The following is a 22,795-nucleotide window of genomic DNA, read 5'->3' as shown; positions in this document are numbered from 1 at the left end:
TATATCTACATAAAAACATCAATTACTCAACTTTTCAAAGAAAACAATCACTCAAAACCAGAAACAAACATATCCCAAAGATATAAAAATAATTTTAAAATACCCAAATGTAACACAAAACAGTACCAACAAAATTACATATACTTATGAATAAAAATTTCAACAGCCTCTCTTTAGAAATTCAAAATATAAAAGACACAAACACTCTAAAAAAGAAACCTAATGAACAACACAAATATATTCAGACTACACAAAGAAAACTAATCAAGATAACTCCCTCATACCGTATAAATATACATATATGTTCCCCTGTTAATATATATATTTTTAAATGTATAACATGATACTATAAAGAAAGTAAAAAAGAAGAAAAAACGCCCTCTCCAAGCACAAGAGCTCAATTTTCGAGAGGCTCAGCGCAACTAAAATTATAAGATTGTATTTAGTAGAAATATATATAAATTGTATTAAAAAATTTAATTATATTAATTAAATAAAAAAATATATAAAAATGATTCATATTTGACATTTTGATATGCAAATGTTAACTATTGATTATATGATTCAAGTTGATAAACAAATATGTAATTAAAAAAAAATTGTCATCTTTTCAGGACAAGCACATCATTTGCAATTTCCACAACAAAACTCTGGTCATATGTTCTCTTGGGAATCCATTCAAGAAGCAGCTCCCGGAACCTCACCCGATTACTCTGAGATTTGAAGCCAAATCTCTGGATGATCACGAAACGTCTGTCGACTTTGAAATTTGGGTGAATTCAACATCCAAAGACATACAACTTCATAGAAAACCGGTGAAAGTGGAAGCTCTTGTTGTTAAAAATGCGGAGCTCACTATCAAAGGGTAATTGAATACATATTTCGCTCACTCCTTTCAAGAACGTCACAAATCAAAAAACTTAATTTTTCAGGAGAACGTTTTTAAAATTTAATAATATAATACAATGTTTTAAAAATAAATATCAAGCCACTTTTTGAACTTTTTACTGTGCAACAGATCTTTTTAGGTAAAACCTGAAGGTTTTCTCTCCATGTAAAAAATGTTTAATATATTTAAAAAAAAAATAAACAAAACATTTTCTTCAAAATGCAAACACAACACTTTCTGCCCTGTAGCGGGTAAATATTAAGTTAAAAATATGCCTTTTTTGCTGGGATAAAGTACATTTTCTGAGCATTCCGAAAACATGCACAACTGAAAATTTACGATTTTTGATTTATGTTCTTGAAAGGAGTGAGCGATTTGTGCAATAATTACACAAAATAATATTTTTGGTATCTTTAAATAATGCCCCATTTTACTGATTTTGTAAATAATTGTAGATCAGCGAGACCGGAGCAAGTATTTTACGGTGGAGTGGTCAAAGGGGAGTCCGCCATGGAATATTTAGATGATATTGGCTCGAGAGTTCTTCATACATACCAGGTTATATTTTTCACCATATATGACAACACTCATTCTTTTCTTGAGAAGACTTTTTGACACGTAGATGTCTGGAATGTTCGACAAATGTTTAAAATGCCTACCATCTTTTTTTTGCAAAAAAAAAACTATTAACATAATGATCCTTCTTTGTAGAAGATCCTTCTTTTGTTTGACTGCTTTGCTGGAGGTCCCGTGTTCAATCCCCAGGAGGAGTCAAATTAAATAAATAAAGTCGGTTATAAGTTTTGCGTGTTTAAGTATTTGACTCGTGTTACTTATCAGAAAAATAAGTAGGACAGTTGTTTAAGTTATTTGCAGTGTATAAAACTAATACTTAACGCAAAAGAAAGACACCTATGTATATAGGTGAATTTTCGGCAATGAATTTGTAGACTATAGCGATACCTGGAATGAGTCTCTTCTGTAGTACATACAAAGAATAATGGAATATAAAATGAAAATTTCCATATATCTAGAATATAAAGACTAATGAATTCTTCACAGCAATTCGCATTGGGTTTGCAGTTACTTGTGATTAGTATACTGAGGGTTGGGCGGCAGATTGTCTGCGTATAATCAGGGTCGAAGTTGATGAAAAAACTGCCTGATAATAATGTATTAATTTATTAAATTACTTTCTAACTATTGCTAAACAATTAAATTTCAGAGAAAGCAAACTTTGTTCATACTGAATTACTCGCTGAACAATTTGATCTTGAGGATAGATTTAGTTCTTTAATATTGATTGATTTGTAATGTTTTGACATTTCCAGGTATTCAACTTGGGCCCATGGAGAGTAAACTCGGTAGAAGTTGTCGTGGAGTGGCCACATCAGGTGGCCAACAATAAAGCACAGGGAAAATGGCTCCTGTATCTTGATGCTATACCTACTGTTGAAGGTATTTTTATATTCTTCATCTCCCTTTTCTGATCTTTATCTGCACTCAATACACTGATGCGTAGGGCTCTGCGTCGTATTGAATCAATATCTTGATTGTTCATTATATGTAGGCAATGTGATCAGTTCTGCGCTTCAAGTATCAGTCCAAAGTGTTTTTGATAATGAGTTTTATTTAATTTAACCCCCCCGGGAATCGAACCCGAACCGCCGGCATGGTAGCCTAACCACTACATTGCGAGGCAGACTTTATACATTAGGATAATATAGCTAATAATCATTTTCCATACGAATACTAGATTTAGAGATTTAGAGACTATTGTTATTAAGATATTTCTTCTCCGTCGTAGTCCTCAAACTGAGGATTGTGACCCTTTTCGAAGTAATGACTCTTCTCCAGTTATCCCTTGACTGCGGTGCACGTAGCGCTCCAACCACCGAGGTACCTGCTGCTGCCTTAAGTTGATCGGTCCACCGTGTGGGGGATCTTCCTCCCCCTCCAGTCATTCCAAAGCTTGACAAAGTAATAATAAACTGTACTGACAAATTTGCTTTCAGCTCAAGGCGGTGGTGAATGCTTCATCAACAGTAAATACATCAACCCCCTCGGGCTCACCCCCCGTCCGGGGAGCGAGGAGATCCCGCTGGAGAACTTAGTTCGCCTGGATCCTTATCTCGAGGAATCTTCTTGGGTCCAGTCGACCAATATGCGCAATAATCGGTCTGCAAACAGGATCAAGAGGGACAGCGAGATGGTGGTCAAACCGGAAGCCTTCACTGATAAGGATGGTAACAGACACCAAGTTGTCAATATGGTTAGTTCTGTTTTTTTTTTTATAATAACACATTGTTTGCGGGAAACACTTAAAGCATCTTTAACCTTTCCCTTAAGGTACTGACCGGAGCATTTCGTCGTAACGTAATGTCGCTCGCGGCGAGCATCCGACTATGGATGGAGTACCCGAAACGCTGTACTGAACGTGTTACATTACGATGAAATGGCTCCGGTCAGTCCCCACCATTACGGTGCTAAAAAATTCAACGCGCAACCATAGGAAAATGTGATTTAAAAACGGGAAAAATGTAAATATTCTTAAATGTCACTTTAATTGATCATAGTTGAAGTTGGAATGTAACAATCCTATAATGTTAGCTCTGGTATGTCTCTGAAAATGATAAAAAAAATCGCAAGTAGCCATAACCACAACGAAGAATGCAGTAAAATGGTGATAGAGAAACAATCAATGTGATAATTTTTTGTATGAAATGAATGGATAGAAGAAATAAACGACACATACGGGAAAATGATTATTCGAGGAACGATGGATAGGGGTTACACTGTATATGGTTTTGAAAAGAAAAAAGTTATTGAAAGGTAAGGAAGGAGTTAAAACAAAAAATATTTTCAATATATTACAAATACAAAAAAAAACAACTTCAACCGCCCGCTTACAATATTCTGTGTTTGCGAGTAAGGCCTTAAACCCAGGAATGTCAGTAACATCTCTACTATCCATGGATTTGATATTGAGCCGTTTTCATTTCCAGAATTGCCAGCAAGGCACCGCCAAGTGCATAAAGATCCGTTGCGCCATATACAAACTGTCCCGGAACCAGGAGGCCACCATCCGGGTGCGCGGCCGCCTGTGGAACAGTTCCCTGGTAGAGGACTATCCGAGAGTGGCAAGAGTGTCTGCCGCCAGTCGAGCAAAGCTAATCTTGCCCGACCATTACAACATACATCAAAATAATATCGAAGACGATGCCACTACAGTAAGGACTCCATCATAAATTTTTTTACAACATTTTGATTTGTCCAATTACTTCACAAATCTAGATAATGCTGTATGCTTGACACATTTATTTATTATATTTTATTAATGATATCAAATCTGTAAATAATATAACAGCAAATAATATCAAATCACACCTATATATCGTAGTCGTACGGGAGAAAGTGACCAACTACCAAAATGTAAAATGTTCAGGAGGGCCATTTAAGTCACTTTTGCTTGGCAAGAAAATAAACATCAATGTTGTTAGTCATTTTTACTAAGTCAATATATTATGCTTCGGGATTTTTTCAGGGCAATATTAAGCTAGTAAGATAGCAAATAGTCAATGATCATGTTTTTGTTAAACAATGCACTTGGTCAATTTCTCCTGTATGACTACGATATGTTAATAAGATACTTGTGTAATTTTTTCATTTATTTAATATAAACACATTTTGGACGGTTGTTTTGTTATGCCTGCGGACCGCTGGCGACGAGATTTGATAATTGTGTACATATAGTTTAGACCTTAACAAAGAGATTGGTAAATAATATTCATATAAAATCATTAAATAATTCCTTCTTTTCTTATGACTTTGAAATGAGGCCAACGCAGAAGGTAAACGTACCCTTCCCTTCCTTAAGCATCAATCGACCGAAAGGGTAGAAATACCTTTCCCATCCTTAGTGTGTTAATAAAAGTTATATGTAGTATATTTATAGATTTGGCATTTAATTTTTTAGAACTCCATTTTAATTCATGTATGTTTTAAATATTAAAATCAAACACAGATTTTCAGTCTACTAAATTGTATTTTATTATTAAAAACACATAAAAATAAAATCTGTGATAATTGTTTTGCCTTTATGGCAGATAGTAGTTTGAAAATGCCACAACAAGGCGAAACAATTGTACGTATATGGAAAAATGTAATGGTTAAAAATTTATTGTATTTTTAATATTTTCAATGTTTTTAATTGAATAGAAAAATAAAAATGAATGGCTAAAAAGAGAACATTCTATTGGTTTGTTGAACTGTAAAATTGTATAGAAACAGTTTTAAGTTGATGGTTCATGACAATGATTTAAACAACATTGCTACATGTGCCATCTCAACACACCTTTCTTAGTTTACCGTTAGTTAGTTAAACAGCTTTTAAAATCTTCTACGATTTTCCGTTTTTAATTTGAGAATTTTCCTTTACAGGTGGAAACTATCGCCTATCCAGACCTAGTTTCTGTAGAACCCAGTGGAATACCTCTGTGGGTGTACATCGTGTCGGCCGCCGCCGGCTTGATAGTGCTTGTGTGCTTCATCCTTATACTGTGGAGGTTCGGATTCTTCAAGAGAAGAAGACCAGATCCGACGCTCTCCGGGAATATTGAGAAAAACCAGGAAGACAGCCCATTCCTCTAGTAAGACCACCCATCAGGTCCAAGTACTTGGTGTGCTGGCTACAAATTCAAATGGAGTTTCTGCTTACAGCCGCCAATAAGAAATGATTATTTTTCTCAACACAGATGAAGAAGAATATGGATGGCTGGGCATTTACGGGGCTTACGACCGTCATAGGCTAGTTTCTATTTTTGATCACTTTACACATGTGTAACATTCACCAATTCTACCCATGATTGACAACCACACTACTCAAATTCTTAGAAGTTCTATATATATCATTTAATTTTGTAAAATTGTGCTTGAATCACTGGAACTTCACTAGAGACATCTAATATGAGATGAAAGAAGCTTTTTATTAAGCAGAAACTCTTTCAATTGTATGTGAATTCCGGATCCTGGATTATAATCACATACATACATAATTGGAGATAATCCAGATTTGTGAACAAGTATTTGACACACTCAAAATGTTGCAAATGAGAAATGATACTAGGATTTCTCAAAAATTCAAACTTATCTTTCCACACCTTCTTATCGACACTTAAATATGCAAAGGACACATCAATTTTAATAAGTGTATTTTGATTGTGACAGAGAGTTTACACATGTGAGGATACTATCCATTTTTGAGTGAAACTACTCATTTTTGGCAGGTAGTTTCTCCTAGTCACCTGAAAACTGGCAAAAAACGGATAATCTTGTGTAAAGTGTTGTTTGTGGACTAGGTCTGAAGTTATCAATGATTGAAAATCACACAATGCCTGAAATAATAGCGGAAAAATAATTATTTGGGCAATGTTACCGTAGAAACTTCAAGAATTATGAATTTGTGTAAGATGTTAAAGTGCTGCATCTGAGTGACTGATGTAAAACGATCCCACCTAAATTTGTGCACTGGACACTTTAGTGACAGACAATTATCGATTGTTAGTGTTGTTAGTTTTATATTTAAAATGTGTAAAAAACATACAATAGGTGCATTTCACAAGGTGAATTAGTTTTTAGTGTGTAAAAAGTTACATAAACTATGTTTGCATTTATGCGTGAATTTATCAGATATCGATAGAGTGTTAGAGGTATGTATTAAGAAAAGAATTTTAGTATTGTTTAATTTACAGTTGATTCTGCTTAAATGGGCCACTATGCAATTGGGGCAGCTGCTTCTTTGGGCCATATCTCGATGAGTGGAAATTGAACCTACTAACTTTAACAGAAATAGTGATTTACGTAGCTCCGTTTGAATAATATTCCGTGAAATTGGGACAGTAAAGATATAATACGCATATACTGTCGGCAATCGCATTCAGTTGTAACTTAATCACAATTTCATTATTCCAGAAGTTATTGAAGGTTAAATTAATGTACATATTTGAAGAAATGTATTGTTTGATTTTATACTCATTTTCACTACTTAATACCACCGTGCCCACCGCACATTCAGTCACAATTTTTATCAGTTTCTCTAATCCAAGTATTGATATTTTTATGATTTTTGTCTTAAAAACATATTTCGTACATTAAATTATTGACATGCTGCAGAAAAATACGTTTTTTTACAGTTACATAAATAAAATTAGCATCTTTTCATTTCACAAAATATACTGGATCTCAATAATATAATGCTTGAGTTCAAGAGTGACAGAGTTGCATATTAAAAAGGTTAGTTGTGGATTAATTAACACTTTATATGCCATGAGGGGCACCGGTGATCTCGCATCTGTTGAACCGCAGCACCATGGGGGGCACCAGTGACCTCAGTCAAGAACTATATTCAAAATGCTTTGATTATGGAACCCATCGTAATTAAATATAGAAAAAATTCAATAAACCAAATACATTATTTTATTAAAATACACAAATTACCAAAAAGCTTTTTTTGTTGTAAATTACAAAATTGACAAATTTTAGTATTGGCGTTTAATGCGTTGAGTATCGTATTGAATACATGTGTCATCTTGAGGAGATTATTTTTTTTCACCGAGTTATTATGCTGTTATGTGTGTCGAAACTCCTATTTGATATTTCAACTGTAATTGAAGGGGGTACCATCAGGGTGACATAAAAGAATTTTATGACTTAAAATAATCAATAATTTATTAGCAAATTGCAAAATGGTTTATAACTTACTTACATATCTGTTATTGTAATAAAAATCTATTATTCTAAAGAATATATGTTTTAAAATAATGAATAACATATCGCTCACTCCTTTCAACAACGTCACAAATCAAAAAATTTGATTTTTCAGGAGATCGTTTTTAAGGCTTAAAAATAAAATAAAATGTATTAAAAATAAATATAAAGCCACTTATTGAACTTTTTACTGTGCAACAGATCTATTTAGATAAAACCTGAATGTTTTTTTTCCATTTAAAAAATATTTAGTATATTTAAAAATATAATAATTAAACAATACCTTTTCTTCAAAATGCAAAAACAACATTTTCTATCCTGTAGCGGGTAAATATTAAGTTGAAAATATGCCTATTTGGCCGGGATAAAGTACATTTTCTGGGCATTCCGAAAACATGTACAACTGAAAATTGACAATTTTTGATATATGAAGTTGAACGGAGTGAGCAATATGTCATAACACCATGCAGTGTTAATGTAAAAATTGATTTCAATAGGAAAAATTGATTAATGAAACTGATTTGAATCCAGATGATCAGGTTGGTTAGTAGGTCTCGTCCAGATGTATCCCAATTAAGCAGAGTTGACTGTATTCCGCATTATATGATATGTAGGTGTTGAACATACATATCCTGTGATATCATTACCGTAAATAGTGAATTTAGAGTATTCATATGTATACACATATACATATTTTTTTAATTATTTTGATTTGCACAATATTGTCATTTATATATTCATGAATTTCAATCAATACATGGTCTGCCTCCGTGGTGTAATGGTTAGCATGTAGCTACCGTGCTGGAGGTCCCGGGTTCGATTCCCAGGGGGGGGGTTGAAAATAAATATTACTGATTTTATCCTCTAATATTTATTTGATATAACCCTGGACTTGTCCCTGAAGCGCAGTAGTGATCATCTTGCCTTCATGTAAGTAACGATCAAGATAACACTGCGTCAATATGATGCAGTGCCCTATTCACCATTGGATGCGGATCGGGGTTAGAAGAAGGAAATGACGTTTAAAATATATACATACTGAAATTGTATATATATCAATCAATAAATTTTGTAAATATGTATACATATAAAATTTGTATATTTCAATTATACATTTTTAAAATATACGTGTTAACATCGTTTATTTCAATTATTAGATTAAAAAAAATCTAAATATTATGTTCAAATATTTCAACCAATTCTTCCAAACCCTTATCCGCACCCGATGGTGCATAGGGCGCTGCATCATATAAATGCAGTGTTATCTTGATCGTTAACACATGAAGGAAAGGTGATCAGCCCTCCAGTCCAGGGTAATATTGAATAAATATTAGAGTAAAAAAATCACATATATTTATTTAACCCCCCTTGGGAATCGAACCCGGGACCTTCAGTACGCTGTCCATTACACTACGGGGGCGGACAACAACCAATAGATTACAAAATAGAAATATAAAACATCTTTGACTGATTTTAAACAATCTAGATTTAACTTATGCACACGGAAAGAAATATACTATAAATTTGTTAGTGCAACATTTTAAATTTATATTTTAAGAATTTCGTTTGGTTCTTTTGCCTGCCATATTTTTATTAATTTTGACATATGGAATAAACACTTAATACCAGCTTATAATTAAAATGTTATTGTTATATAGACTGCACAGCTAGATATATCGTACAGGGTGGCGCAAAACTTATCACCCTATTGGAAGATGCTACAATTTTCGCAAATTGCGTCATACGTCCATCATATTTGACATTTGTGAACTAGACAACGGCAGTATACAAACAGATTGATTAAACGGGCACAAATGTGTGTCAAAACTGGCGACAGTCACTTCACGGATATCATCTTTTCCATTTAACAGAAAAAAATTTAAAGGTTGATATGTATAAAGATTTCTATCACTCAAAATAGATTTTTTTTATTTAGTAAAAAAGTTATTAAAAAACTAAATTGGATGATTAATTTTGCGCCACCTATTATAATAACAAATATATGTGAATGTATGTACTTAAAAATTGTATTTTTATATTTTATTTCATTTAGTAATGTAAAATGTTAGCCGTGTGAAATTGTTTTGACATCTTTTTGGCTTGATTGTGTAAACAATTATCGGCAACACTGGCAGTCAGCCGTTAACTGGAATCACATAGCATTACGGTATATTTACTACGGTCAGCCGCTTTAAAATACTGTAATTAACTAATGACTGTCGGTTATTTTCAAAACCTAAAAGAAAGGTTAAACACGTAAATTATATGTATTTCTTTTTTTCGAAAATTATTACACATACATAGTCAAATAAACAATCTTATGAGTAAACGATAAACATTTTACAATAAAGTATATGTGATAATAATTGTCTTGCACGATTTCTTTTATTAATTTTATGATAATTTCTGGGTGAAAATACAACTTATGTAAAATTGAAATTTTTAAAAAATGAGCCTTGGTGCCTTTATGATTAGTATGCCTTAAAATTTGTAAATTCTAGTTTGTTTGATAAAACTATTTAGTAAGTAATTATGTCTGCTAGTAGTAATTATTGTTGAATCGTATCAGGTTTCTTGTAGTTTAATATAAATGGAATATAATATTGATTCAACTTGAATATTATGTATAAGTAATTGATTTTTACACATATTTTGTGTATTAAAAACATTGATAACTTTGTGGTATGGTAATAAAACACTCTCCTTATCATCCATTGTTTGCTTTGTGTAATACCACATTTCGCTCACTCCTTTCAACAACGTCATAAATAAAAAAAACTTGATTTTTCAGGAGAACGTTTTTAAAGTTAAAAAATATAATACAATGTATTAAAAATAAATATCAAGCCACTCATTGAACTTTTTATTGTGTAACAGATCTTTTTAGGTAAAAACCTGAGGGTTTTTTCTCCATTTGAAAAATATTAAGTATATTTAAAAAAATAATTAAACAATGCCTTTTCTTCAAAATGCAAAAACAACACTTTCTGCCCTGTAGCGGGTAAATATTGAGTTAAAAATATGCCTCTTTTGCTGGGATATAGTACATTTTCTGGGCATTCCGAAAACACGCACAACTGAAGATTGTCGATTTTTGATTTATGAAGTTCTTGAAAGGAGTGAGCGATTTATAAACACTTATTTGTGACTGCCAGTTTCGGAAAATCGTTCCATCGTCAGGTCAGTAAAATAAAATTATTACGATTTGACATTTGTATAAAAAAATTATTTTATACAAAAGTCAAATCGTAATAATTTTATTTTAATGACCTGACGATGGAATGATTTAACGAAACCGGTAGTTACGAATAAGTGTTTATAAAAGTGGTAATACACAAAGTAAATAATGGATGACAAGGAGAGTGATTTTTCGGCATTTTGCGTGATTGACAAGTCACAAGTACATATTCTGTAATATGTAATTTTCCTTATTTTATAACATGTTCTTATTTTGAGACAGTTCCTAAGCTGTTTTTGAAATAATCTTCTCAACCGGTCTCGAATATTATTTTAATAAAATTATAATTACTATACAAGTGAATGTAGTTGAAGAAAAGGTTGGCTACTAAACTTTTTTGTGAAAGAAAAGGTGAGCTTTTTTCAATGGTTACCAAGGCTTTCACGTACAGAAATATCTTACTTAGTCTGACTAATTCTTTTTTTAACACTTTCGTAAACACGTTTTTCATATAGGGGTCACTTGAAGTACACATTATATGATATGTAATTTTCTTTATTCTATAATATGTTCATATTTTCTGATAGTTCGTAAGCTGTTTAAACACATTTTAACACATTCTCATAGAGCAATGCCTATTCAACCTTTTCTCACCTATGACACACCAAAATTCTTCCTAGAATTCCGCGGCACACCAAAATATATAGACCTTTGAAAAATTATTGAATTTTTATAATTATTACATACTATATTTTGAATTTTCCCTCCATATTTTTTTTCTGTCCCTTAAAAAACCTAAAATAGGTTAAAGGATTCACTGTATAAGATTTTTGTTTTTTTATTTTTTTAAATACAAAAGTAATATTTGTGTTTTTTATTAATTACAAAAATAGTGAATTTAGAGTATTCATACGTATACAAATAAACATAATAAAAAAAGCTGTAAACAGCCTCTGTAGGCTGTTTACAGCTCATTATTAAAAATAAGTATCCTATTGTGGTAGAGTGGGTTTGAACTGAGAAACTCTGACTCGAGAGTCCGCGACACTAACCACGGGACCACAACCCGAACCCGTTTATGATGAGCAGTTTGTGAATTTTTTCAAATGATAAATGGTTTGTATCATAGATTGGTGTGCAGGAATCATATTACAATAGTCTATTTCATTGCAACACGTTTTGTTAGTAACTCAACCAGATTATATTGTAAAACTTTAACCAAAGTTGGACTATGGGGTGTATTTCTGTACAAATTTTGTGTTTTCGTGAAATCGATTTTAAACAATTATTTAATGAAATTCTATTTTAAAATAAATATATAGAAATTTATATAACATTAATCTTTACACTGCCAATTGTTTTATATAAAAATAAATATTGTCCAAATGAATGTTCTAATCTGTAAATATTACTTTTTAATGACTTTCGTTTATTTTATTATTTTAAGAATGATTACACAACAAATTAAAATGCGTGTACAGTTTTTTAAGCGTAAGCGTTTTTTTATATGAAATGTAAAACTTATGTAGTCATATAAAATTAAGTAAAAAGTTTGAATATGTATATGTTTTAAATATTATAATCTTATAAATATAAACAATATAAACTTTTGTGTATTTTCAAAAGATGTAAAATAAACCAGTGATTAAATAATTCAACTTTAATATTGATATGTAGCAACCAAATTATCTAATCCATATAATCAAAATAAATTAAAGAAAATATATAAGAGGGTAAACAGAGTAGTTATTGACAGTTTAAGCACATTTTTTTGTCATTGAACATTTTCAAACCTACCATTCACCATTCAAAAGATGCTTTTGATTTAATTTATTGAGATTTATTTATATTTGGTTTAAAAAAATTTATGTAGAATAATAAACAAATATATCAAAGGTTGAAGATGTTGAGGTGACAAAGTGTAATTTACTTTACTTACTAATTAAGTAAGCAATAAATTGGCCAAACGATTGTGTATATTAAGGACATAATAAGTAAATAAAAAATAGTAAGGAGAACGATAGCTTTTAATGCAAACTAACATAATAAACCCTCATCCGCACCCCAATGGTGCAATAGGGCACTGCTTCATATGAACACAGTGTTATCTTGATCGTTTACACACGAAGGAAAGGTGATCAGCCCTCCGCTTCGTACAGTTACAGGTACCAGTCCAGGGTAATATTGAATAAATATTACAGTGAAAAAATCACTTATATTTATTTGACCCCCCCTGGGAATCGAACCCGGGACCTCCAGAACGGTAGCCGAGCGTGCTGACCATTACACTACGGAGGTGTGCAAACTAACAAGCAAACAAAAATACAGCGATACTGTTAAATGTTCCAAAATTAACAATACCCAATTTTGATTATTTGATCAATAACTCAAGATTTTAACTGTATATTAATGTAAACTATAAGTCAGACTTCCATCTTTAGTATAAAAATGATAGTTGTTTCGTCTCGAGTAGCCACTATTAATTTTGATATGAGATTCAACTTTTGTATGTATATTAGATTCAAATAAGAAATACCTTCAAAATAGCTTGTGAAAAATATCTGCAAGAAGAAATATTTGAACCTAATAATTGTTGCTCATAAAACGGGATGCATAGAAGTTCAATGTATCTTACATCAGATGATTAACATATGAAATTAGTAGTGTCGATAATTATGCAGATGCCAACAACTGCCCGTTTACCCTGTCTATATATATTTTTTAATTTCAATATATATTATATGATGGACGGTTGAAACTATTAGCAGTTCATCAAAAACAATATTTGGTAGTTACATAACAATATATCAATTTTTGGATGATAATAACTTTATTACTTGTCAAACTTATTTTGTCAAGACTGTTGATTTTATTGATCCAATAAAAAAGTACATATTGTAATTGGTGTTTTTATTACTTACCCCTTTTCAATTATGTTTGTGTAAAATATTTTTGATATAAAAACTACTTAGAATGGTTGAAAGCCATAAAAATCTATGTCATCGTTATGTTTATAAAGAATTATGAATATTTAAGTGTGTCAAAAAAACTAATCTTATTTTAAACTTTGCCAGTTTTTGCATGCTGGAGTCTCCTTTAGAGACAAAATAAAGTGTTCACACATTCATGGAAATCTGGGTGTGTAACAGACATTAATAGTAAGGTAAAAGAAAGGTAATTGAGATGGTATGGGCACATAAGACGTAGAGAATGTGACTTCTACAGCTGTCTCCATCTGCTTTTTCCCACTGCATACATGGTTGGTCACTAATACCTTTAACGTATGACAACATTTTGAGTATGTCAAAATACTTGAGTGAGCGTATTGTAAATCAGGCGATTGCCATGGATCTTCTTCGAAAGACATCAAAAGGAAGACCAAAAAATTATGGATGCTACAGAAAGATAACATGATTCGAATGTATGACCTAGGTCATGTTGTATATGATAGAAGGATCTACAACCTGAGGACGAGGAGAGTTGACCCCAACAGTCTACAAAGACGGTAAGTTGGGATGGAACCAGGAAGAAGAAAAAGTTTACACAGTATGCTCACAATAAAATATTTAACCATGTGTAATTAATAAAATTTAGAAAAACATATCTTCAGACATAGCACCAATAGTAGTATTGCTTGGAGGAGTAGATTTCTAAAAAAAAACAAACAAAACAATTAAATCAATCAATTTGTGTGAAAAAATCTGATTTCTAAAAACTTTTTTTCCATAAAAAGTCATCACTGTTGAGGCACACATTTGAAATGACAAAAACCTTTATTCGGTTATGTGGTGATATTTTGACTGAGGATATTGTCAAACTGACGTTAACTGAAAAAAACTAAACGCTATGTTAATGCGTAGTTACCAAATAACAACATATTGTTGTTAAAACAATGCGCCATCTCGTAATAAGTGACAGTTTATTCTGATTGTTGATACTAAAATTGTAATTAAGTAAAAATTTATTTTTAAATTTATAAATTAAAAAATATTTTTTTTTGCCGGTGCAAGAAATTGTTACCAAAAAGTTAAATCAAGACTGTCCGAACACCGCTCGGGTTTTTTTGTTTAAATTTTATCCCTTATCCATACCCGATGGTGCATAGGGCACTGTATCATATAAACGCAGTGTTATCTTGATCATTAACACAAGAAGGAAAGGTGATCAGCCCTCTGCTTCAGGTAAGAGTCCAGGGTAATATTGAATAAATATTAGTGTGAAAAATCACTTATATTTATTTGACCCCCACTGGGAATCAAACCCGGCATCTCCAGTACGGTAGCCCAGCATGCTAACCATTACACCAAAGAGGCGGACCATGGTTGGTCAATAAAAACAAATACATTAATATATTTGGCCCGGGCAAATTAATACTGAGAAGTTGGAATATGAGCAGCACTCAGGCTCATCAATACAATGCAAACTCTTTGGAACGGAACTAACCTGGGAACGGGTTAATTGAAAATAATAACGAGTATAAAGACCCGCCTCCGTAGTGTAATGGTCAGTACGCTCGGCTACCGTTCTGGAGGTCCCGGGTTCGATTCCCAAGGGGGGTAAAATAAATATAAGTGATTTATTCACTGTAATATTTATTCAATACTACCATGGACTGGTACCTGAAGCGGAGGCCTGATCACCTTTCCTTCATGTGTAAAGGATCAAGATAACACTGCGTTTATATGACACAGTGCCCTATGCATCATCGGGGTGCGGATAAGGGTTTATTATATTTTATTTATATAAAGACCTGTAGGCGCTGGTGACACAAATGTATAATGTGTGCAAGGAAAGTGACATTCATCAATAAATATTGATGAATGTTAGCAAATCCAAAATTATGGTTTTTGAAAGAGATGAATGTAGATCTGAGTGTGAAATATTGGTAAATGGAGAGATTTTGGAGCAGGTAAATGATTTCGTATATTTGGGTATTATGTCTTCTAGGGATGGAAAGATTGATAAAGACAAAGAAAGGAGAGTAAATGCTGGGAACAAAGTGAATGGTGCACTGCAATCAGTTATAGCAAATAAAAACCTATCAGCGAAAGCTAAAATGGCACTGCCAGTTGTGTACTGACACAACGGAGTCCTGGTTCCGACCCTAATGTATGGAAGTGAAACATGGAGTTGGCAAAAGAAGGATGAAAGTAAACTGAATGCAGTCGAAATGCGATCTCTCGGAAGAATGTGTGACAAAACTGTGTATGGTAGATATTCGAATAGTGAAATAAGGAAGGAATGCAAAGCTGAGACGAGCATTATCGATAAAATTAAGAAAGGTGTGTTGAGATGGTTTGGGCATGTAGAACGAATGAGTGAGGAAAGAACAGTAAAACAAATTTATGAGGCGAATGTAATTGGAAAAAGGAGCAGAGGAAGACCGAGAAAAACTTGGGACGATCAAGTATGCCAAATACTTGAAATTGGTCAGGTTAGGAGTCGAAACAATCAGCGGGTATGTATGAGGAGATGCATGAACGTGGAAGAGGCGAAGAATGTTTGCAAGGACAGAGTGGTGTGGCGTTCTATTCTCTCTGCCTACCCCTGCGGAGGAAGCGGCGTGATGGTTCGTTAGTTAGTTAGTTATAACGAGTATTTTAGGTACATACCTCTTTTTTCATTGAGGACCAGCAGAATGTGCAAACGTGACTTCTACAGCTGTCTCCATCTGCTTTTTCCCACTGCATACATGGTTGGTCACTAATACCTTCAACATATAACAACATTTTGAGTGTGTCCAAATACTTGTTAACAAATCTGGGTTTTCCACTTGGGAGTTATTTTTACATTTTGACATCTCATCATCAACATAGATGAAGACTATTGAAGTTTGGGTATTTACAGGGCTTATGACCTGTCATTGGCTGTTCAAGTGATCCCTTTACACATGTGTAACATTCGCCATTCTACCCATGATTGACTACCACACTACTCAATTTTTTGGAACTCTTAAATATATCATTAATATCATGACACAGTACATATGAGTTCACAAGAGCCATCTATGTTGGATTGAGAAAGATTTTATTTAGCAGAGACCCTTTCATTTGGATGTAAGCAGGATCCAACAACAACGTCAACATCTTTTCAACAACGTCATATATCAAAAAACTTGATTTTTCAGGAGATCATTTTTAAAGTTTAAAAATATAATAAAATGTATTGAAAATAAATATCAAGCCACTTATTGAACTTTTTAATGCGCAACAGATCTTTTGAGGTAAAACCTGAATGTTTTTTCTCAATTTGAAAAATATTTAGGACATTAAAAAAATAATTAAAGAATACCTTTTCTTCAAAATGCAGAAACAACACTTTCTGCCCTGTAGCGGGTAAATATTAAGTTAAAAATATGCCGCTTTTGTTGGGATACAGTACATTTTCTAGGCATTCCGAAAACATGCACAACTGAAAATGATTTTTGAAAAATAATGTTGCTGAAAGGAGTGAGCGATATTGGAAAACGCATGAAAACAAGATTTTCATTTTTTTTATGTTGTGTGCCGTTGTGAACTCATGTATATTGTGTCTCGATGTATTTAGGAGTTCCAAAATTTAAGTAGTGTGGTCGTCAATCAAGGGTAGAATGGTGAATGTTGCACGTGTGTAAAGTGATCACTTAACCAGCTATGTTGAGATGTCAAAAAATGTATTCGCTTTTCAATAACTATTACAGTCGTTCTTTGACGAGACGCTGAAAAGATTTTTAAAATAAAAGCTCGCAAGCAAATCTTAAAAATAATTGGTGCGATGCAAATTAATTGCTATGAAAAAAAAATACAGAGATAAAATCTTCTTCTTCAAACCCTTATCCGCACCCCAATTGTGCATAGGGCACTGCATCATATAAACGCAGTGTTATCTTGACCGTTAACACATGAAGGAAAGGTGATCGGCCCTCCGCTTCAGGTACCAGTCCAGGGTAATATTGGATAAATACTAGAGTGAAAAATCACTTATATTTATTTTAACCCCCCCCCTGGGAATCGAACCCGGGACCTCCAGTACGGCAGCCCAGCGTGCTGACCATTACACTACGGAGGCGGATGGACTAGATAAAATAGATACATAAAATAGATCGATAAAAAAGTTCAGAAAAAAAATAAATAATAATAATAAAAATAAAATAAAATAAATAAATAAAATAAAAAATTAAAAATTAAAAAGTCAAAATAGATACCTGTCAAAAGTTGATTCGCCATGTGGCTTATATAGCTTCCAGCTAGACGCAAGATTTCAATCTTACTTAGTTTTCTATCCTGAGGTTCTGTCGGAATCAGCGAACGAAGGACGGCAAACGCTGTGTTTACACTGCTGACAAATCAAATCATCAGACGAAACTATTTAAAACACTTAACGAGAAAAATATCATCTATTCCCTTAAGAAACGTGAAAAGAAAATCCCAAATGGACCAACCTTTGCGTGCGATCTCGTTCCCTCGCATTTGCTTGGTATCTTTGCCTTCCTGTGACCTCGATATCCTCGAAATTACAATTATTGGCACCTTCGTCACCGCCAACAACTGGCATAGGAAACATATAGTTGACTTGGCGCTTATCGTGATGCAGTAAATTATTATTGATGGCGTCCGCCATGTTTTCGATCAAAACAAAATGCTCATACGGCTCCATTGTAAGTTTAAAAAATGTTTTATTTTTCCGTGGATTTATGTTATATAACAGTAAAAATAAAGTCTACGGGGACGTCTTTACAGTACGCCCTTTTTTGAAGATCTGCAATCTCCATACCACTAACAAATGCAGTAGTAATAGCGTGTATGAGCTTTACCAAGGGCAGAGTCGCATCATGAAATTATCGCCTCTTATTAAATTTTATTATAAAGATCTAAAAACGCTACAAAAAAACTCAAAAAACTTGTTAACATCTTTAAAGCAATACGTAACATCCTAAATACAATAAATGAGTTTTTGAATTACCTATCATCCAAGTGACTCTAATATCTAGCTACGGCTTATGCAACATCGCTTATCGTGGCGCTACTTAGGCTTCAATTTTTTAAGTTTTTTTAGCCTATGCCTACTCGTGAGTAGATTTAATCTTTTATTTATAGTTACTTTAATTTCTTGTTATTCATAACTGAAAAATATAGGCAAAAACAAAAATAATAACAACATTTTATGCCAGTCAGTATGAGATTATTGGATGGGATGGTACGAGTGACGCATCATTCACAACGTTCATACTCAAAATGTTGTAAAAATAACTAGTCAAATTATAAGTACAAAAAAAATTAAATCGTGTTTCAGGCATTTCTTAGTATGAAAAAAAATCCGGGGTTCGGATCTCGCATACACACAAAATTGTGAACTCATATGCACAGCGTCATGAGATTAATAATATTTGTAGGCGTTCCAAAAAATTGGTAATGTGGTTGTCAATCATGGTGTGTATGGTGAATATTGCACGTGTGTAAAGTGATCACTTAATGAGCAGGTCATAAGCTCTGTAAATACCCATACTTCCATATTTTTCTTAATGTGTTATATGTTTTATGGAATACATATGACGCATTTAAAAACACATTTTCACACAGAAATAATAAAAAAATTCAGAGCCTATTAAAATGATTAAATAACATAATAATTTAAATAAGCGGCTAATTTTTTCATCCATGCTGAAATGTCAAAAAAGTAAATTACAGATATTTCTGAAGTTTTTGATTTTTGGTTTCACTAAATAAAAATATTATTTCATTAATTGATTCGGCAGTCGCTTTGTGGTAAAATATACCCATTTCAATTAATGTTTTACTTAGTAAATACCACTATTACTAAGTATTTACTTAGTAATGGTGGTATTTACAAGTAAAAGTATTAATTAAAAAAATATTATTATTTGGCCTTAATTAGTCTCCTTATTGGAGAAACTAATAATAATATTGTTACTGCGTTATTAATTTTGAGATTGTACAAGTAGAAATGTCAATAAAATGAATTGAATAAAAAAAACTTTTGTAACCATATTTTAAAAAATAAAATAAAATAAAATTCCACTACGGCCCTGGGTATGGAATACGATTCATTTGTCAACGAATGTGTTGGATATCAAAACACAGAGAAGAAAGAGCTTACTGTTTTGTGAAATAATACTCCACATATAAACATATTACGTCTTATATGTCCACATACCTACCAATGGCAATCATTAAGTAATACAAAGGATTTATTATGGAGAGTGATTTATTACTTTTGTTACAATTCTTTGGAAATTAGATTATAGATTATATTTCAACCCAGAAATTTATTAATCAGTTCGATTTTTTCATTAGTAACGAAAAAACGTTAAGAATTACACAAAGCAGGAAATTAAAAAAAATCAAAAAAAGAAATTCATTATTTTGTAGAATATATTTAGAATATGGCATTATCGATAAAATTAAGAAAGGTGTGTTGAGATGGTTTGGACATGAGGAACGTATGAGTGAAGAAAGAACGGCTAAACAAATTTATGAGGCGAATGTAGTCGGAAAAAGAAGCAGAGGAAGACCGAGGAAAACCTGGCACAATCAGGTATGTCAAATACTTGAAAGCGGCCGGGTCAGGAGTCGTAATAATCGTCGGGTATGTATGAGGAGATGCATGAATGTAGAAGAGGCAAAGAATGTTTGCAAAGACAGAGTGGTGTGGCGTTCGATTATCTCTGCCTAAGCGGCGTGATGGTTAGTTAGTTAGTTATATATTTATAATATATAGTGTAATTTTGTAGAAAATAATTAGAATATGGCGGACTGAGGACGATATTACGGTAAAATAAAAAAAAATTAAACTTGTACCGTAAAATTGGTCTTAATTAAATCGTGTCTTTACTTTTAACTTTTTATTTTTGATTGAATAGTAATTGTGCAAAATCTCATTCAACTTTTTAAAATACATGTTTGATGTAACATATGATCACATAAAAATTAAGCGAAATCACTTATTTTTGCTTGTATCTAATAGAATTATGAAACGATTCATTGATCAAATTTCATATTAATAATATTTTATAAATTTACAAACCTTTCAGTGTGTCATAAATCTGGCTATTTTAATTTAATTTCAGTTATTATCAGAGTTATTTTTACATCGTTTTTGACTTCTCAACATAGATAAAGAATAACACGGAAGTCTGGATATTTTCAGGGCATATGGGCATATTACACACGTGCAATATTCACTAATTCTACCCATGATTGACAACCACACTACTGAAATTTCGGGAACTGTCATGGATGTAAAAAAAATGTTTTATAATTTATTTTAATCTTAAATTAATTTTAAAATCCGCAAAAGAAAGAGCATGAAAATCAATAAAAATATGTTTTATTATTTGAGATTTTTTGTTTATTTATTCTGTGTGAACTTAGATAGTAAACACATTGAAGAAAAAAGATACTATTAGAATTTTACTGTTATTGTTATTTCGTTCTTAAATTAGGGAGATGTGAACTGTGAACCTGTGATAGCTTACAGATGTGGAAGGGATGTTTAGAAGGTACCCCCACCGAGCAGAAACGTCGACGCTGGTAAACGAAAACGCATGAAGCGACTTTAAATACAAGATTAATGAGTTTTATAATAGTAATTATTTTTTGACATCTCATCAAAGATGAAGAAGAATATGGAAGTCTGGGCATTTACGGGGCTGACGACCGTCATAGGCTGGTTTAAGTGATAACTTTACACACGTGCAACATTCACCGATTCTACCCATTATTGACAACCACACTACTCCAATTCTTGGAAGTTCTATATATTGTATATGAATACAATTACAAAATTCAAATTATTAATTAAATTACATCTCACCAATAGATGTCTCTAGTGAATTTCTAGGGATTCAAGAACAAGGTTTCTAAATTGGTTCATATACATATAGAAATTCCAAGATTTTGAGTTGTGTGGTTATCAATAATGGGTAGAATTGGTGAATGTTACACGTGTGTAAAGTGATCACTTAAACCAGCCTATGACGGTCGTCAGCCCCGTAAATGCCCAGACTTCCATATTCTTCTTCATCCTTGATGAGATGTCAAAAATTTATATGAAAATAACTCCTGTAATTGGAGATAATCCAGATTTTGTGAACGAGTATTTGGAAACACTCAAAATGTTGTTTATAATAGTTGTATTTATAACTGTTTTGCGTAAATGCACCGATGAGCTTTATCAATCATTTGGATGAAGATTGGGGCAAATTTTTATTTACCCACACAATTTCATTAAAAAAACCCCAAAGGTATCTTCCAAAGACAACGTAAAGCAAACTGTAACGTTATTTAATAAAGGAATGAATTGATTCATAATTACAACTTTCTATCGCTTATTAAAAATTAGCCACTTATTAAACGTTATTTATAAATTTGAAAAGGCACTGAAAACTTTTTATTTCCGAGTTGAAAAATGTTTTTCATTTCGTCATATGAATTCCGTAATATATATATATATATATATAAATATATATATATATATATATATATATATATATATATATATATATATATATATATATATATATATATATATATATATATATATATATATATATATATATATATATATAATATATATATAAATATATATATATATATATATATATATATATATATATATATATATATATATATATATATATATATATATATATATATATATATATATATATATATATATATATATATATATATATATATATATATATATATATATATAAATATATATATATATATATATATATATATATATATATATATATATAAATATATATATATATACATATATATATATATATATATATATATATATATATATATATATATATATATATATATATATATATATATAATATATATATATATATATATTTATATATATATATATATATATAAATATATATATATATATATATATATATATATATATATATATATATATATATATATATATATATATATATATAT

The 22,795-nt window shown here is 31.6% G+C and overlaps 2 protein-coding genes across 4 annotated transcripts in view; one reads left to right on the top strand and one right to left on the bottom strand.

Moving 5' to 3' along the window:
• mew (multiple edematous wings) overlaps nt 1-7,322 on the top strand; it is a 175,463-nt gene extending 168,141 nt beyond the window's left edge. For both annotated transcript variants that reach the window (XM_088272486.1, XM_088272487.1), the window contains 6 exons: nt 615-865; nt 1,345-1,447; nt 2,221-2,347; nt 2,905-3,161; nt 3,895-4,119; nt 5,330-7,322. In XM_088272486.1, the coding sequence (XP_088128612.1) occupies nt 615-865; nt 1,345-1,447; nt 2,221-2,347; nt 2,905-3,161; nt 3,895-4,119; nt 5,330-5,539 (1,173 nt within the window). In that variant the 3' untranslated portion in view covers nt 5,540-7,322. The remainder of the gene's footprint in view (nt 1-614; nt 866-1,344; nt 1,448-2,220; nt 2,348-2,904; nt 3,162-3,894; nt 4,120-5,329) is intronic.
• Nucleotides 7,323-14,296: 6,974 nt separating this feature from the next.
• LOC148301924 (transcription factor 15-like) lies at nt 14,297-18,557 on the bottom strand. 2 transcript variants are annotated; one of them, XM_088272489.1, is made up of 4 exons: nt 18,253-18,557; nt 18,016-18,149; nt 16,445-16,542; nt 14,297-14,482 (listed from the first exon to the last, which is right to left on the bottom strand). In XM_088272489.1, exons 1-4 carry the CDS (start codon nt 18,465-18,467, stop codon nt 14,423-14,425), a joined length of 507 nt encoding a protein of 168 aa, XP_088128615.1. In that variant the 5' UTR covers nt 18,468-18,557; the 3' UTR covers nt 14,297-14,422. The 2 variants fall into 2 exon arrangements, with proteins under 2 accessions (XP_088128615.1, XP_088128616.1); XM_088272490.1 differs by having other exon boundaries at nt 18,016-18,146.
• Nucleotides 18,558-22,795: the final 4,238 nt, after the last annotated feature.

This window comes from Brachycentrus maculatus, unplaced genomic scaffold (assembly GCF_059751285.1).
Source record: "Brachycentrus maculatus isolate JH-2025_06_01 unplaced genomic scaffold, ASM5975128v1 h1tg000499l, whole genome shotgun sequence".
Taxonomy (NCBI): domain Eukaryota; kingdom Metazoa; phylum Arthropoda; class Insecta; order Trichoptera; family Brachycentridae; genus Brachycentrus; species Brachycentrus maculatus.
Note: the sequence above shows the minus strand (reverse complement) of the source record. Positions and strands in the feature narration are given on the sequence as shown.